Source organism: Castanea sativa, chromosome 5 (genome assembly GCF_040712315.1).
Source record: "Castanea sativa cultivar Marrone di Chiusa Pesio chromosome 5, ASM4071231v1".
NCBI lineage: Eukaryota > Viridiplantae > Streptophyta > Magnoliopsida > Fagales > Fagaceae > Castanea > Castanea sativa.
Window position 1 is genome coordinate 15,853,861 of NC_134017.1, and position 19,041 is coordinate 15,872,901.

The following is a 19,041-nucleotide window of genomic DNA, read 5'->3' on the forward strand; positions in this document are numbered from 1 at the left end:
AAATCCTTCACAAAATTTTTTCACTTTTCATCTTTTTAACTTTAACTTGTTAGTTTTTTTTTTTTACTTTTTTGAATCAATGGCTGAGATTGAAAGTTGCTATTTGCAACTATCAATCTCAACCATATATAAGAATTGCATTAGGTGCAATACCTTGCTCTCAATCCATCTTCATATTTGTGGTTGGAACCAAACATTATTTTAGTTTAGTTTAGTTTATTTTTTATTTTTGAGAATAACACAAAATATTAGTTGTAAACACAATTTCATAATTTCAACAGAAACGATTTCGGCCTTACACGTATTAATCATTACTCGCGTGTAAAAATAAAAATAATTTTCTTAAAAAAAGAAAAGAAAAGAAAGAGCATATATGCACACCAAAATTATACTACAAAAACAAAATCAAAATATATACCGTTTCTTTTCTTTTCTTTAACTTTTGGTCCTTTTTGTTTGCTTAAGCTTTTATAGACTCTGTAGGCGCGTTCACCTCAAACTCCCAAAACCCTCTCTCACTCTCTCTCTGAAACTCCCAAAACCCTAAAATCTTCTGTATTCGAATGGCAGAAGAACCGAGTCAGTTGAGTCATCTCACTGAGTCCTTCGTCGACTCGTCTCGTTCCCCGACTCAGCAGGTTCACGCTTTGCTTTCTTCTGCTCCAAATTCGTCACCTTTCATTGTTAAATTTATTACTATCATTTACTATTACTCTCGTTTCATGCCGTGTTTGGTTGCTTAGAAAATCAATGTTAAAAAGAAAACCTTGGAATTTGAACTAATTCACATAATTATGTGTTAATTCAATATGAACCCTCTGCTCAGGCTAGCACAATTCAAATAATTATTGGGAAAAAAGTTAAAAAAGAACATTAAATTACTAAGTTCTGGGTCGTTAAATATTGAATTACTTGTTTTTTATATTGTTGTTATGGCAAAAACAATGATGGGTGTGAGATTATTTGGCCATATAATTTTTATATTGACACCATATTTCATATATTGTTCTTTGGAATAAGTACTATTTGTGTGAAATTAAAGCCTTGGATAGCATGAATACATTGCCTGGAAAATGCAAAATTTAATGTAATTTAGGAAAAATATGCCATTGGTTACATGGCTATTGAAGAACAAGAGGCTAGGTGGGTCACAAAAGAGATAAAATTATAAGTTACAATTGTATGCGACGATTTAGGATGTAAGCTATAAAGATATGGAATAAGGGAGAGGAATAGTGAGAAGGGACGTGACGTGATCATGCAATTGCCTATAGGTTTTACTATCTAGAGATAAGTCCAAAGGGCTCTTCTTTAGAATGGTTCCCTATGTTATAAAAAAAAAAGGGATGTGATCATGGTAGTCTTGCTCAACATTTGCTTTTTTCCTACTCTTGTTATTTTTTCTGATTTCAACTGGGAAAGATTTGAATTCACTGGGTGCATGCGTGTATTGACCATCCAAGTAATATTTGTTTGTAGCTTTATGATAGTTGCTTCATTCAAAATGGGCAATTTTGTTGATTGCTCAATTTGTTGTTTTATTGTTATACTACTTTTTTGTTGGATTTCATTTATGTTTTGCTATGCCGTGAGATAGGTTGAATTCACTCAATATGTGTCTGCACTACAGGCTGCAAGCTTGGACAAAATTGCTTCTCTTGTGAAGAATGATGTATTAACTATGGAAGGACTGGTGTGCCTCTCTTATATAATATTTGTGTTTATTTAGTATTATTCTCTTGTTGATCTATTTACTTTTTGGTTTGTGTCTCTTATCATTTTCTAAAATTTAGGTCAGGGAGATGCAGATGTATTTGACCACTACAGATAACATCGTTCGTGCGAGAGGTATTTTAAGCATCTCTTATGAGGTGTTGGATTGAATGGTAGTTTTTCTTTTTGTGGTAATTAGTATTTAAATAAATCAAGCTAAAGCTTGAATTCGAATACTCAAAATTTTATTAGCCAGCTACACTTTTTGAGTAGATTGCATGAATTTTTCATTATACAACTGTACAATGGCAGAGCTAGGGAGTTGCCCCCCTGACCCAGCAAACTTTGATATGTTCAAATCTTAAAACCAAGAAATGTAAAAATGTTATCAGTGTATTGCTTTGTTGAGATTTGCCTGATGCTTTGATGCTTGGATGTGTTCATGTCTTACAACCATGAAGTGTAAAATTGTTTTCAATGTAGTGCTTTGATGAGACCTAACATGCCCATCAACTTCTTTACGTGGAAAATTTGTGTGTGTGTGTGTCAGTTATAAACTTTGTGATGGTCCCTTGTAGATATCTGCATGGTAAAGTTTTATATTTTTTCCCTCTTTTGGTTGGTATGGGCTTGGAAAAAGTGGAGGGGGGAGGGGAGGGGAGGGGAGGGTGGGGGTCTTGTGGGCCTTATAAGTTAACAATATATCTCTAGATTTTTGATAGGTTTTCTTATTCCTAAACCAAAATGATATTAGTTCCTGACAATTTCTTGAGACATGGTATTCTTTTCCAGGTATCCTTCTTCTTGCAGAAGTGCTTACATGTCTTGCAACAAAGCCACTAGACAATGCTACATTACATAGCTTGATAGGGTTCTTCACTGACAGATTGGTGAGTAGGAAGTTATTTTCTGCAGCATCATATATGAAAGATCTTAATTTATAATTTCTGATTGTGATCTTTTTTTCTTTCAAGTTTATGACTTCCGTTTCCTTTTTAAATTCTACATGGTTTGTGTGGTTTTATGATGTGCCTGGAGCCTTGGACAGATTCTGCTCCATCGACTTTACATGTTTAAGTCATATTTTTCATAATTATGTGAATAATTTTTTTTTTCTTATCAAGAGTCAATTGCAAAAATAATTCTTATTGGAGATCAGACTTTTATTTTATTTTTGCACAAAAATCTGTAAATCTATCATACTTTGATTGCTTTGCAGTTTGTACACTAGATGTCTTTTTGTCCGTCTTCAAGCTTAAGGCCTCTATATTCATTCTCTGTGGGTACATGAATCCAGGGAAATTTCACTAACATGGTTTGATTTAAACATGGAGTCCATCTAAAAAAAAAAAAAAATGATATAGTTTTAAACTTTAGAATGAAAAAAAGTTTAAGGCTTGGAAGTTATCTGATGCGGGAGATGCAAGAAAATTATTATTTAGTATTATTTATGTTTGCAAGTCAATTGTATTTTTATGTTTTAGGTTCAAGTAGTTTATTAGGCTATTAGTATTTTAATTTTGAAGCAAAGTTATTTTTGTAATAAGGCAATTAGAGTTTTCTAGCCAACTAGAACTAGGGTTTAGCAATCCTTTATAAGCAACTTATTGTACTCCTTGAGGAGATATTTGATATTTGATATTTTGATGAATGAAAAAAATGGTTGTTTGGTCTTTTTAGGTCTGGTGTTGACTCCAAGTCCATCCTAGATGCTAACTTCTAGTGGTTTCCCTGCTTAGTGCTGACTCTAAGTAAGGCCTAGGTGTTGACTCCTAGGTCATATCCATTTATTTCATTGTTGTTTCAATTTTGTTCTGGTTGTCCAATGATGCGGGAGACGCAAGAAAATTATTATTTAGTGTTATTTTTGTTTGCAAGTCAATTGTATTTTTATGTTTTAGATCCGAGTAGTTTATTAGGCTATTAGTATTTTAATTTGGAAGCAAGATTATTTTTGTAATAAGGAAATTAAGATTTTCCAACCAACTAGAATTAGAGTTTAGCAATCCTTTATAAGCAACCTATTGTACACCTTGAGGAGATAGTTGATATTTTGATGAATGAAAAAAATGGTCGTTTGGTCTCTTTTGGTCTGGTGCTGACTCCCCCAGGTGCTGACTCCTAGTGGTTCCCTCGCTTGGTGTTGACTCTAAGCAAGGCCTAGGTGCTGACTCTTAGGTCATATCCATTTACAAAGGCAAACATCCAAATCAATGTTAGCATACGTGGAGCAAGTACCATCCAAATCAGTGCTGGAATAGACTCCTTACTCTTCTTGATGAAGTTGAAAATTTGTTAGCATACGTGGAGCAAGTACCATCCAAATCAGTGTGAGGTGCACTTTTTCCCTTAGTAAAGGCTCTGATCAATAATAAACTTTTGAAACATGCTGAAATGGATGTGAAGGTTTCGGTTGTATCTTGCATTATTGAGATTACAAGAATAACAACACCAGATGCCCCATATAAGGATGAGCAAAATATTTCGGTTGATTGTGACAGCATTTGAAAATATGTCTCATGTGTCTACTCGCTATTATAAGTAGGTGACTTCAATTTTTGATACCATTGCAAAGGTCAAGTAATGCTTGGTGATGTTGGATCTTGAGTGTGATGCATTGGTTATTGAGATGTTTCAAAGTTTCTTGAAGATGATTAGGTCCAACCATCCACCTGTTGTACTTTCAGCCATAGAAACAATTATGAGTTTGGTCATATTTGAAAGTGAAGACATTTCCTTGGATCTTCTCAGTTCACTTTTTGTTATTGTAAGAAAGGCAAATCAGAATATTTCACCTATTTCGTGGACATTGTGGGAGCAAATAATCACTAGGATTAATGCCTAGCTAGAAGAGATAATGGCACCCACTCAAAAACTACCCAACAAGCTTGAGGGTGCACATGATGTGAAAGTAGAAGTTGTTGAACATGCTTCTGATCAACCCTCTACAGTCCTTGAAGATTTACATCTTGGTGAAGTCGAAGAGGTTAAAACCACAGTGCTTCCTATGGTTCATAAGGTTCAAGATGAGATTATGTGAATTTCACACATTGATTTTGTAATTCCAAATGAGTCTAATGTGATGGAATTCAAAGTTTTTCTTTTCCCTGTGCTCCCTAGGGTGATTCCAAACTTAAAGCAAGTGTTATTTGTCAGCATCCTAATCCTTCAACGCTTTAGAACTCAAGGTCGAGTTTTCTCCAACCAAGGGAGAATGATGCGGGAGACGCGAAAAATTATTATTTAGTATCATTTATGTTTGCAAGTCAATTGTATTTTTATATTTTAGGTCCGAGTAGTTTATTAGGCTATTAGTATTTTAATTTGGAAGTAAGGTTATTTTTGTAATAAGGCAATTAGGGTTTTCTAGCCAACTAGAACTAGGATTTAGCAATCCTTTATAAGCAACCTATTGTACTCCTTGAGGGGATAGTTGATATTTTGATAAATGAAAAAAATTGCCGTTTAGTCTCTTTTGGTCTAGTGCTGACTCCCCCAGGTGCTGACTTCTAGTGGTTCCCTCACTTGGTGTTGACTCTAAGCAAGGTCTAGGTGTTGACTCTAAGCAAGGTCTAGGTGCTGACTTCTAGGTCATATCCATTTATTTTACTATTGTTTCAATTTTGTTTTGGTTGTCCTGCGCTGGATAAAGATGAGCATTATTATTATTAATGTATATGCTGCAGCGTTGTGGTTTCTCAGAAAAATGGAGAAACTGGATAAGGTATTGCATTTCAATTGTAAAGTTTTCCATTTTGATTAATGGTAGCCCAACTGATTTCTTTGGAAGTTCTAGGGGGCTTCGGCAAGGGGATCCTTTATCTCCATTGTTGTTTGATATTGTGATGGAGGCATTAAGTCGTATGTTGGATGTGGCTGCTTCCACTGGGCAATTCTCAGGTTTTTCTGTGGGCAGTGCGGTTGGTCCATCAGTGATGGTGTCTCACCTTCTATTTGCAGATGACACTTTGATTTTTTGTGATGCTGAACCGTCTCAGATTGCTAATTTGAGAGCGGTTCTTACTAGATTTGAGGAAGTGTCCCGGCTTCGTATTAATTTAGGAAAATCTGAGTTGGTACCTGTTGGTGGCGTACCCAATTTGGAGGCTTTGGTGGGTCTGTTGGGGTGTGGGCAGTCTTCTCTGCCCTTGAAATATTTGGGCCTTTCTTTAGGTGCAAAATTTAAGGACTTATCTGTTTGAAACCCTATTCTTGAGAGAATGGAGAGGAGATTAGCAGGTTGGAAGAGAATGTATTTATCTAAAGGGGGTAAGGTGACACTCATTAAAAGCTCACTATCGTCCTTACCTACATACTTTCTTTCCCTTCTTCCTTTACCGGGTAAGGTGGCTAAGCATATGGAGAAATTACAGAGAGATTTTTTGTGGAATGGGATTGGTGGTGAACCTAAAATTCATTTAGTTAATTGGGCCAAGGTTTGTAGGCCACTGTTGGATGGGGGGTTGGGTATAAGACAGTTGGGTAATTTTAATTCTGCCTTACTAGGTAAATGGTTGTGGAGGTATGGCACCAAGACTGATGCTTTATGGAGAAAGGTTATAGAGGCAAAATATGGGAATATTTGGGGTGGTTGGTGTACGAAGAAGGTGACAAGTCCTTATGGGGTCAACTTGTGGAGATATATTAGAAGTGGTTGGTTGAACTTCTCTAAACTACTTGTTTATGATGTGGGGGATGGTACTAGAGTGAAATTTTGGAAGCATGTGTGGTGTGGGGATTGTACTCTCCAAGAGGCCTTTCCGGAGCTTTATTGTCTTAGTAGGTCCAAGGACTCCTCAGTGGCTGAAGTTATGGGTTGGTCTGCTGGGAGGTATCACTGGAATGTGCAATTTCGTCGTCCTCCACAAGATTGGGAAGAAGAAGCCTTTGATCGGTTTATGGGGCTAGTCTACTCCTCGTCAGCAAGAGGGTTTGGCTCAGATAAGGTTTGTTGGAAGCCTGCAAGGAATACAGGTTTTGAGGTTAGAGGTTATTACAGTTCCTTCTACCCTCATAATCTTGTTTCCTTTCCATGGAAAATGATATGGCAATCGAAGGCTCCTCCAAGGGTAGCCTTCTTTTCTTGGTCTGCTTCCTTAGGTAAGATTTTAACAACAGACAACCTTCGTAAAAGACGAGTGATTGTGCTTGACTGGTGCTTTATGTGTAAGAGGTGTGGGGAGTCGGTGGATCATCTTCTACTTCATTGTACCATAGCTTGGGAGTTGTGGTCTTTGGTTTTCTGCTTGTTTGGTATTCAGTGGGTTATGCCTAGTACTGTTCTTGAGGTGTTTGAGGCTTGGCAAGGAAAGTTTGCGCGACATCGTCACATTGATGTTTGGAAATTAGTACCTCATTGCTTGATTTGGTGCATTTGGCGAGAAAGGAATGCTAGAAGCTGTGAGGGCTGCGAACGCTCTTTGCTGGAGATTAAGTCTTTTTTTTTACACACTCTCTTTGAATGGAGTGTGGTTTTTTCTCATTTTTCTTGTTCTTCCTTTTCTATTTTTCTTGACCGTTGCTCTTTTGTTTCTTGATTTTTGCACCCATAGTACATCCCAATGTACTCGGCTTGGCAACTTCTTTATTATTATTAATAATATTCTTACGTTATTTATCAAAAAAAAAAAAAATTATTGGCTTGTTTTGATTTTGAGTAAAAATCAGAAACATAGGTTATTTTGACAATATTGGAAGCGTGGAATTGTTTTGATTCAAACGTTAGTTAGTGAGAGTTGGAGTAGTTAAAATTTCTTTTTTGTCCCTAAGTGACTGTTTGACACTTTGACCCTCAAAATGTGTAGACTAATCATTAGAGATAATACTGGAAATAAGGACAAGTGTACATCTCTGGTCTACTCTCTCAATATATAGAGATGTGTGAAGGGAGATTGAATTTGGTTTATCACCTTCATATTATTTCCTATTTTTTAGCTGTGGTGTTTTTGGATTGTGTTTGGGGCTTCCAACAATAACAAGTTCTTATAAAGTCGATGTGCTATATTTGTGGATATGTACTTTGGAAATTGGATAGGTTCCTTTTTGGCTTTTTTCCCCATGTGTATTGATAGAGTAGCATATAGCTATTCTTTTAAAATATGTTGGTTCTTGGATTGTTTTGTCAAGGGGAATTCAAGTGGAGTCTCTTTTCTTAATTTCTTTCTTTTGTTCCTTTTCAGTTTGACAATTCATGATAAGAACTGTCAGTAGTAATTAAGAGGTACTCATCTCCTATATATGTATGGCTTAACAGATCAGGATGTGCCCTTAAAAGTGAGTCTCATCTACTCTGAAAAAACATAGTTGGTCATGAACAGCTTCGATCTTGTTCAAGGTTATTCATAAAAAAATATATATAAAAAAAAACCCTAGGTTCAAGCCCTAATGTCGGGCTCATTATCTCAGAAAGTGTTTGTACCGTTGAAATTAATAGTATGCATTCATGTGAATGTATGTATGAATATGCTTGGACACATAAACATCTTCATGTGTATTTACGTATATAAGTATTTATGTATGTCCTGTTGAATTTTCATATTAATTCATTTTTGCATTCATGTGAATGTATGTATGAATAATTTACACATACAAACGTCATCATATGGATATGGTGCTTTTTTCTCCAGGAGGAGGTCAGCTTACATGTTCAGGTGGTTGCATTTAATGATTTATGAAATAACAATTCCAAAGACAGATTTACTCGTCTCTCTCTCTCTCTCTCTCTGGTTTGGTATTCCAGAGCTGTTTATATCAGTTTAAGGCCAAGGGTTTTGTTTACATGTCATTCTGCACTTGAGATTCTTTTTTGTTAATTTTTATCTCTCTTAATATATGGAATTTTAGTTTTACCTCATATGATATATATATTTTTTGAGATTTTAGTGTAATTTCCCTCAGATGAAATTTATAGCCTTTTTTACTCATGGTTTACTAGTTTACAGTTGCTTCTTATCAGTTTGTCTGGAAACTACCAAACCATAGAACCTAATCTGGAAAAGAGTCTATAATAGATGATTTCATATTTATATCAGGAAAAGAGGATCATTAAATTTACAGGTGTTTACTCAGATGACAATTATTGACTCCCTTCAGAACTTTCTCATTGTCTTCTTTGAATTATATCTGTTCTGTAATATTAAAGTATAATGGATGATATCATATTTATATCAGGCAGATTGGAAAGCTTTACGTGGTGCACTTGTTGGTTGCTTGGCACTGATGAGGAGGAAAAGTAGTGCTGGTGTGGTTACTAGCACTGATGCCAAAGCAGTTGCAGAGTCTTTTTTACAGAACCTGCAGGTGCAGTCTTTAGGACAGCATGATAGGAAGGTAATTCTTTTTTGCTCTTAAGCCATAGTTAATGGAGACAAATTAATAAATCTACACCAGATACCTACCAATTCAACGCCTTATTACAATTTCAAAGTTTTTGACTTTACCATAAAAATGTTCTTGCAGCTTTGCTTTGAACTTCTGGAGTGCCTGTTAGAACGCTACCCCAATACAGTTACTCCAATGGTATAATTTCCAATCTCGTTTTTATTCAACTTTTCTTGTCCTCTTTTTGTAGTAATAAATTATTTTCATATCCGTTACTATAGAAAGAGGTCCAATGCTTTCTCCTGAAACCTGTTTAATTGAGTGTCTTAGAAAATTAACTTAAGACTAAGATAAAAGTTATTGAGTTTGAGACGGAATTTTCATGGTCAATGACAAACCATGTGGGTTACTTTGTTCAACATGACGACTATAGACTTGCCCCCTTTCTCCACAAGAAATACCCTCTGGACCCACCATTTGATCGCTGTTAGTTTCCATATGCATCTACACTGCACTCACAGAGATACTTTATTTATATGATTAATGTAAAATCTAGAATTAAACATGTCTACTTTTGGCAATGGATTTTTTATATTAAGACTGAGTTCAAATGAAGTTTGTATCCCAAATAAGCTAGTTGTTAGTCATGCCATATTAAAATCATTTAGATTATCCCAAAACGGGGTTGTTTCTGGCATTATTCATTTATTTGTTTCTCCTTGCCACAACTGTGCTTCATGCTCTGTGCATGCAACTTGAGCTTTATAATCTCTCGCTCTCTCTCTCTCTCAAACACACGCACAAGCATACACAAATGCGCCACCAAACCCTCCATTAGAGATATCATAGTCGTCCAATGGTGTCTCTTACTTTAACATACTTCATCCTTTTTGTATGTTTTTATTAATTAGGCTGTCCTTTGTCATCTAGGGTGATGAGCTTATTTATGGAATTTGTGAAGCTGTTGATTCAGAAAAGGATCCTCAATGCTTGATGCTTACGTTTCATATTGTTGAAGTTCTGGTGCAACTGTTTCCAGATACATCTGGTCCATTTGCAAGTTTTGCTGGGGATCTTTTTGAAATTTTGAGCTGTTACTTTCCTATTCATTTTACACATGTAAGCTGAATGCACACCAGTGGTTTTATTGTTTCACATGCTCTTTCCCATCATTTATATGTGAAAATGGTTTCTTTCTTTGCATTATACAGCCAAGGGGTGAGGATCTTGGGATCAAAAGGGATGACCTCTCTCGGGCACTAATGGTATGTGGTGCTTACATTGGACTTTTTAGAGTATATTGTACTTAGTCTGATGCCTGAATTAATATATGCTATAATGCCTTTTTACAATGTAGAGTTTCATGATGATTTATTGTAAAACATCTCCCCCCCACCCCTACTCTCTCTTCTTCCCACGCCCCCACCCCCCAAAAGAAAAAGGTGGTGCAAGGATTACTGGAAACACAGGTCTGATTGATTTCTACTAGCGGTTTATGCATATTTCATCGATTCATTATGGTCTATGGTTTGCCTTACATATTGTTTAAGGATCTAGCTGGATGTGCTTAAGTAACAAAAGAAGCCTGTGACTGGGTTGATTAAGTTAGTCTTTAAAATGTTTTAATTAAGGATTTTGGGTCTAGGAAGATGTTTTTAGCTATATGAGAGGTTAATTCTTTACAACTTCCTTGCCCTCTTATTTCTTCTCCTCCTTCTGAAGGGGCAGCCTGAACCTGGGTTGTTATATGTAATAAAAAATTATATTGAAGTCTATGAATAATGTTCTGTGAAATTCACACTAGTTTTGTTTTTGTTTTTAAATCATGGTTTTTCAGTTGTTGGTTAATTTAATTATGACCAAGCTTAAGCCCTTGTCCCAAGTCCAAACTTTTTGGGGTTGGTAGATTTTGTATCTAGAGCAATATGTCATGTTATGATGTTTTTTCTCCTCATCTCTGCCGATGCCTTTTTGGCCTTTTGTCCATGCTATGCAACAAACTTGAATAATACTTCTCATCTGCACTGGTTTATTCCTTGGGCTTTTTGCACACATTAAATGGTTTCACTCCCAATTAATGTTCTTGTAATCTTTTCAATGATAAGGGGAGGAGATTTGTGCTTGCTGTCTGCCTATCTATTGCAACATATCTTTATTCAACTGCCAGCAGTCATAATTGATAATTCGTTTAAATGCATGCAGAAAGTGTTAATTAAAAACTTAACGGTATTAAATTGATCATGTGGTGTGGGGGATGTGGTGGATGATTTCTTTCGATTCTTGGCATCCAATTTACCTTCAGTGATTGATGGTGATCGTATGAGATGGAAGTTGACGAAGAACGGGGATTTTAATATCCATTTGTTTTATCATAAGTTACATGGTTTTTCCTCCGGTGTTTTTTCCATGGAAAGGTATTTAGAAGGTTAAGGCACCCCGGCGTGTCTCTTTCATTGTTAGGGGCGTTGATTTTGTTGACTGGTGCATTATGTGTCCTTGCTGTGAGGAGACAGTGGATCATTTGTTGTTACACTGTGAAAAAGCTTATCGGCTGTGAAGCTTTGTCTTTAGAACTTTTGGGATTTCGTGGGTTCCCTCACATTCGGTGACAAATTTTCTATTTAGTTGGTGGAACTGGTGGGGGAAGCATTCATCTCACATTTGGAATTTAGTTCCATTGTGTTTGATGTGGTGTATTTGGAGGGGACGCAATCGGCAGACTTTTGAGGACTTGGATAAATCAAATGACCAGCTACTTGCTCTCTTTTTTGGTTCCCTTTTGATTGGTCTAGGGCTTGAGGACTCACATCTAGTGATTCTCTCTCATTGTTCTTTAGCTCTCTCTTTCTTTGTAATTAGTGCTTCTTTTATGTTTTTGCTTATCTCTTCTTTTTTGTACTTTTTGATATGCTTTGTGCTATTTTGCATTTAGCATTTTTGTGAATATACATCTTCTTACTTATCAAAAATAAAAATTGATCATGTGATGTGAGGTGAGAAATAGGTATATGCATCACTTAAGTGAATTTCCTATGATAATATGACTCTTAAAAAGGAAGGCAAATAGATTTACTTATCATTACTATTTTACCGGGTTATTTGCATACAAAAACTAGTTTGATATGTGATCTTTACTTGCAAAGTAACTGTACGTACCTCATTCCTCTGTAGTTGGCATTTTCCTCTACACCTATGTTTGAGCCATTTGCCATTCCATTGCTTCTTGAGAAGCTTTCTTCTTCTCTACCATCAGCAAAGGTTGGTGCTAATTCAATGTAGTTTCACTCTGTTAATGTTTGTAATGCAGCAATCTGTACTATCATGCTGTTTAATTGATTGAGCCCCAACTTTATGTGCTCACAGCTCGATTCACTGAAGTATCTCAGCAGTTGCACATTGAATTATGGACCAGAGAGAATGGCAAAACATGCCAGAGCTATTTGGTTGTCAATTAAAGATGCATTATATACTTCACTGCAAGAGCCTACTTTATCCTTTACTTCAGAATCTCTAGATGGACTTGTTTTTCAGGAGAATGAAATTGCAAAAGAAGCTTTAACGCTTCTGCAGCAGGTTATTATGCACAACAATGGTCTTTTTTTAAGTTTGATTGTTGAAGATGAGGACATAAATATAATTTTGAACGCTGTCCCTAGTTATGAGAGTTATAGTGATATTCCCTTGCAAGGCAAGCTTAAATTATTTGCAGCTGGTTGTATCCTGTCTATTTCTACCAAGACCTCCGTTGCTTGCTGTAATATGATTTTTGAAAGCTTCTTCCCCCGCTTGATGGAAATTCTGGGGCTTTCTGAAAAAAAATTATCTGGAGATCACTCACCAAAGGACAATTATTTAATCTCCAAAAGACTAAATTTTGGAGCTCTTTATCTCTCTGTCGAACTTCTTGCCGCATGCAGAGATTTGATTGCAGGCTCCACACAAATTGCTTGTAAATCAGTTTCCACATATGAGACAAGCTACTGCATGCTTCATAGCTTTTCAAATTTATTAACTAAGGCCTTTTGTTCTACCTTGGTGACAAGTCCTCATGATGCAGATATTTATTTTGGAGGTGAATGCTCTTATCTTACAATCACGTAGGATATATAGATTTTTTTGTCCTGACCATGTTAATTTTTTCCATAAAAAATCTTAAGGATAGACCTTTTTTAATTAAGTATATAATATGATGAGCAATACTAATTACACATGTAATCACTTACCCAAAAAAAAAATCTAATTACACATGTTATCATGTGCAAAATCTGTCATTTTGAAAGCTTTGCTGTTTAAGTTTTTCTTTCTTTCTTGCCATTGTTTGCTTTTTAAATTAGTTATCACTATTCCTTCTCTTTCTTTTTTTTCTAATTAGAATAAATTATTTGTAAAACCTGACAATATTGATCATTTATTTTGGACTTATATGCAGTGAAGGGTTTACAGATTCTAGCTACTTTCCCTGGAGATGTTTCTCCAGTACCAATATCCGAATTCGAGAATATTTTAATCACATTCATGTCAATTATCACAGTGGATTTCAAGAAGACATTATTATGGAGATTGGCATTAAAGGCATTGATGAATATTGGCTCATTTATTGATAAAAATAATGAGTCTGAGAAAATTTTAAGCTATATGCGAATTGTGGTTGAAAAGATTGTTTCACTGGTGTCTCTTGATGATGTTACCATGCCTTTCCCCCTCAAACTGGAAGCAATATCAGGCATTGGCACAAGTGGACTGAATTATATGCTGCACATTATCCAAGGGTTTGAAGAGGCTTTATTTGCCAATTTATCTGAGATTTATGTATGTATAACACTGAACTCATCTAACTTTTATTTTTTTTATAAATCATTTGACTCTTCTATTTGGGACTAAAGAAACTAGGTCATGGGATCTCCTTTGAGTAAAAATTTTGCATCTTTGTGTCATCCTTTTGTGGTGTTAACTTATTTGAAGTGTGTTTATTTAGTTGGTGTATCTGTTGAGAATTCTGCAAGCAAAAATAGTGGTCTGTATCTACACCAAATTTGGGATTGAAGACATTAATGATCTTTTCTTTACTTTCTTGTTCACATTCACATTTTAAATTCATTTATTTTCTTGAGCTAATGGCACTTCAACATTGTATCTCATCTGTGTAGGTCCATGGAAATGTAAAGTCAGCCAAAGTCACAATTTGGCTTTTGGAATGCTACTCTAATAAATTGCTTCCATGGTATAAAGTTCTACTCTGAATGTTTGCTTTCCTTATCTTCAGTTCATTGTACTTTTTTTTCTTGAATGATATGCTTGAATTGGATTTGAAGTTGATTATTGCAACATGTGATACTTGCTATGTTTAGGACATCTTTCTTTTTCTTTTTTGTCTTCCTCTCAAAATGTAAGATTCGACCCTCCCCTCCTCTCTGAAGATAACAAAGACCTCCACTGCCACCAAGACCCTGCTTCACTTCGACCTTTGATCTGTGGTTCAGTTATTTTCATATTTACAAATAAACATATAACAAGAGATTCATTTCTAAAGATATTTGTAGTGAGTTCACAGATGTTTTCAGAACCCTCAAACCGAAGTAGGGAAGATGGGAGAAAAAATTATGTCACCATGTACTTGCATCATTAGCACCATTTTGTTCCCATTTTAACGTTCATCTGCTGACATTCTTGGTGCCATTTGGTGTGATTTCCTGCTGATGACATAAAACCCTTTGTTGGAACATTTGCAGGATCCATGAAAATGGAGTTTTTGAGGAAGTTTTGTTGCGATTTCCTATTAATATTTGGAAGCAAATTGAAAGTTGTGTTGATTTTAGTGTCCCAGAAAAGGTAACTAGAGCTGCTATTTCATTTCATAATCTTTATTATTATTAATGATGTTGACAGTGATGTCCTGAAAACTTCTAAGTACATTTGACATCAGTGGTTGGGCTTCGGGGGTTAACGATAATGATTAAATAATTTCTATTCTGGAAGTGGAAATGATGTATTTCTTCTACTTTAGGAGCTTCTTGATGCAATGATGACTGCAATGAAGCATGCTGTTGCATTTTGTTCTGAGGAAAGCCAGAATGAAATAATCCAAAAATCTTATAATGTACTTTCATCAAGCACTTCTTTTCCACTAAAGGAATCCGTGGCCCTCACCATTCCATTCCAACTGGAAGGTCTACAGCTCACTCAGAAGATGGACAATCTGTCGTGTAGAGATGAGTGGATTCTTTCACTATTTGCATCTGTAGTCATAGCAGTTCGTCCGCAAACACACATTCCAAATGTAAAAGTAATATTGAATTTATTCATAACAACTCTTCTTAAGGGTCATGTTCCAGCAGCTCAGGCATTGGGTTCTATCGTTAACAAATTTGGTAAAAGTTCCACTGGATCTGAGATTTCAAGTGACTGTACCTTGGAAGAAGCACTGGATATCATTTTTCAATTAAAATTATGGACCCATCTAAATAATGGTGCTTTGCTGAGATGTAGTGTTAATGGAAGTGAGATGGGTCACACTGATTTATGCCAAGCTGTTGTGAACAATAAATTTCCCCAGATACTTGCCATTACTGGACTATCATGGATTGGAAAAGGTTTGCTTTTGCGGGGTCACGATAAAGTTAAAGATGTAACTATGATTTTTCTGGAGTGTTTATTGTCAAATGGCAATTCCTTACCATTAAGTCAGCATTCACTAGAGAACAGTTGTGAGCAGGATTTGCGTGCTTCTGTGATGAAAAGTGCGGCAGATGCGTTTCGTGTTCTTATGAGTGATTCTGAAGTTTGTTTGAATCGGAAGTTCCATGCAATAATACGACCACTCTATAAGCAACGTTTTTTCTCCACCATGATGCCTATTTTGCAACCTTTGATAATGAAAAGTGATTCATTACTTTCTAGGTACCAAATATTCTTACTCAGAACTAATTGCACTTTGCTTGCTATAGTGTGCATCAGATGCTGTGTACCTTGTCTATGTAATTATGCATTGTTCATCTTATAATATATTCATATTGATTTAATTATTTTAGCCATTTTTCAAATGAAATTCAGAACATTGAACTTCCTAAAATGAATTCTAAAATGATTTAAAAACATCCCCACAATTCATATGGTTTTTAGCTTAGCTCTGTCTTCCTGCCTATTATCTGGTGTTGTGTCTTATCATAATATGTCAACTTATTTCCATTTTCTTTAATGTTTCTCATCTGTAAGATGCCAGTAAGCACTTATTAGGTCATTGCAAACTTGTAGTAATTTAATATACAGAGGACTGACTTGCATTGCTACATTCTACCTTGTATCCTCAAAGCTTGAGTAAATTGGTGTTCAGACTTGAACAATTTTCTTTTACAACAGCATATTTGTGTTTTACTTGAGATTTCTATTGCCTGAGATTGTTCCTTACTAATTGTCTGCCTTATAGTTTCAAACTTGTCTTGTTGCTGGAATTGGGTATGAAGTCAATAGGGAACCATTTGTCTAGCAATTCATGAGAAACCCTTTTTACATAATAGTTTGCTTGAATCTGCAAAGCATGTAATTGACTTACCTGCTAGCTCACCTTGAAGAATGGGTCTTTGACTTAATGGTAGAATGAAAGGCATATTTGGAAACATTCTTTTATCATGTATCCTCTTAACTGCTCTGCAATTTCAGATCTATGCTGTACCGGGCATTTGCACATATAATATCTGAAACTCCATTAGTTGCTGTTCTGGGCGAAGCCAAGAAGGTTAGTGTCAAATATCTCTGTACTTTCAGTGATTAGTTTTTTTTTTCCTTGTTCTTATCTTGGAGTACATCAAGCAACTAATTAGTAAGATACCATACAAATTTTGCAGCTCATACCTATTCTTCTGGATTGCTTATCCATGTTGAACAAGGATGCTCAGGATAAAGATACATTGTACAGTCTCCTGCTAGTCTTATCTGGGATATTGACAGATAAAGATGGTAATGCTAAATGTAAATTTCTATTTGTCTGACTTATGAAAAACATCACATTGCATCTCACTTTTATAGAGTACTTATTAGATTATGATCTGTGTTTTACTATGACTGCTCACCCAGTTGTAGTAGTATGATCTATTTTCTGTTTTTACTTGCAGGGCAAGAAGCTGTAGTTGATAATGCTCATCTTGTCATTAATTGCCTCACTGGACTCATTGCCTACCCTCATATGATGGTACCAGATTTTTTTCTTCAAAAGAAAATGAAATTTACTTTGTTGCTGACTTATCCCTTGAGTTCATTGTTACATTTATTTAAATTGACACTATTCCTTTATAAGCTTTTTTTTTTTTTTACTCAATCATCAGCTTCTTTCCTCTTTGCTTTGTACTTTATCCCTGCCTGCTGCTCTCCAATTCATACAACCATCATTTGGAGGAAGGGTAGAGAAGGGGAGAGAATTTGGGAGGGAGGGAAGAGGGGGGGGGGGGGGGTCTTGATGGTTCAAATGTGTTTTGATTCCAATTTCAGTACAAATTAGTATGCAAATGTTTCTTTGACAATCTTCAGATGCTACATAAGATCGACTTATACCTTTTTGTTGCTAGTTGTCAAATGAATTACTATTTTACTTTTTTTTTCAGCCATGATGGGTTGGACCCCTGACCTCCATGTTCAAAGGAGAAGTGTGACTAGGTTATATGGTCATTGATCACTGATAATTATACTTCAGAAATGACCTCATGTTCTTAAGCATTACATTGTTATGACTTACAAGTAGTTTTTTTAAATACCTATGCATATAGAGCTGTATAATATATTGCTAGTGGAGCCTAATTGAAATTATTGGTGTTTAATTTTTCTTTTTCTGTGTTCAGCTTGTTCGAGAGACAGCCATTCAATGTCTAGTTGCCATGTCCGAGCTGCCACATGCAAGGATCTATCCCATGAGAATACAGGTTAGTAAAACTTAAAATAAGCGTCATTGCTATTATCACTTATCAAAAGAGTCATTGCTATTATCCATAAGAATAATCACATGGGCATTTACAACAATGCTTCACTGGAGCTCATTTTGTACCAACATATCTTTCATTCTTTCTTTTCCCTCTTTAATTCTTTAATAAGAAACAATTTTTTGATGGCCAAGAGTCTTGTAGCTCAATTGGCACTTTCTGATGTTTCCAACGAAGATGTCTAGTTTAAAAAATCTCCCCTCCCCCATCTATCAAATTATCAAAAAGAAACTATTTTCTGGTTTACCTTGTGTGTACTTTTTGGCACCTTTATGCAAATGAATCATATGCTTATCCAAAGAACAAAACAAAACAAAGAAATGCTTCAACTTTTCATCAAATCTACATGTCTTGACTGTGTCTGTGTGATGCTGTCATTTTCAGGTACTACAAGCTATATCAAAGGCTCTTGATGATTCCAGGAGGGCTGTTCGGCAGGAAGCTGTCAGATGCCGACAGGCATGGTCAGTCCTTGATCTATCCTACTTACCTTTAATGTCATTTTACATGTGTAGGTTTTCTTTCTCCTGCCCGGTGGTAGGGGGGGGGGGGGGTTTAATTTTATGTTTATTTCAATTAATTTCTCTTGATAATTTATTAGGGCATCAATTGCATCAAGAAGTCTTCATTTCTGAATGACGCAGCAGAGTTTTCCAAGGCTGGGTGCTGCTTGCTGGACAATCTTTTATTGTTTTGTTTTTTGGTCCTATAACCTGCCTAGTCAGCATAGTGTATGAAACTTCAGGTTTAGGCTTCAGACATTAATCAATAGTCTATATTATCTGTAGAGTGTAGATATCCAAGTTGGACGAGAAATTTTGTTGCTATTAAGAATGTGATTAGTCTCTTATCATTAATTAGTAGACTACTATACCACCTGTAGAGTGTAGATTGGACATGAAATTTTTGCTGTAATTAAGAAGTTGGTGTAAAGTAATTTGATTTTCCATAGAAAGAAAAGGCAAACATCCATTGCACTAACGTTTCCTTTTTAAGCCATTGACAACAGGAATTCAGAAACATTATTTGACAAATCAGCAGA

General features: G+C 35.6%; 1 protein-coding gene across 2 annotated transcripts; it reads left to right on the forward strand.

Moving 5' to 3' along the window:
• Positions 1–444: 444 nt before the first annotated feature.
• On the forward strand, positions 445–18,976 carry LOC142637333 (MMS19 nucleotide excision repair protein homolog). 2 transcript variants are annotated; one of them, XM_075811605.1, is made up of 20 exons: positions 445–638; positions 1,631–1,693; positions 1,794–1,848; positions 2,506–2,603; positions 8,884–9,042; positions 9,172–9,231; positions 9,964–10,152; positions 10,245–10,298; positions 12,205–12,291; positions 12,397–13,105; positions 13,463–13,842; positions 14,181–14,254; positions 14,763–14,862; positions 15,038–15,930; positions 16,690–16,765; positions 16,875–16,986; positions 17,142–17,218; positions 17,862–17,942; positions 18,384–18,463; positions 18,601–18,976. In XM_075811605.1, exons 1-20 carry the CDS (start codon positions 564–566, stop codon positions 18,632–18,634), a joined length of 3,456 nt encoding a protein of 1,151 aa, XP_075667720.1. In that variant the 5' UTR covers positions 445–563; the 3' UTR covers positions 18,635–18,976. The 2 variants fall into 2 exon arrangements, with proteins under 2 accessions (XP_075667720.1, XP_075667721.1); XM_075811606.1 differs by lacking the exons at positions 445–638; positions 1,631–1,693; positions 1,794–1,848 and having other exon boundaries at positions 2,520–2,603; positions 8,888–9,042.
• The last annotated feature ends 65 nt before the right edge of the window (positions 18,977–19,041 follow it).

Coding starts and splice junctions, on each gene's coding strand:
- LOC142637333 (XM_075811605.1), top strand. CDS start 564: ATGGCAGAAGAACCGAGTCAGTTGAGTCATCTCACTGAGTCCTTCGTC. Junction 14,255..14,762: donor TCTAATAAATTGCTTCCATG/GTATAAAGTTCT, acceptor GAACATTTGCAG/GATCCATGAAAATGGAGTTT. Junction 15,931..16,689: donor AGTGATTCATTACTTTCTAG/GTACCAAATATT, acceptor CTGCAATTTCAG/ATCTATGCTGTACCGGGCAT.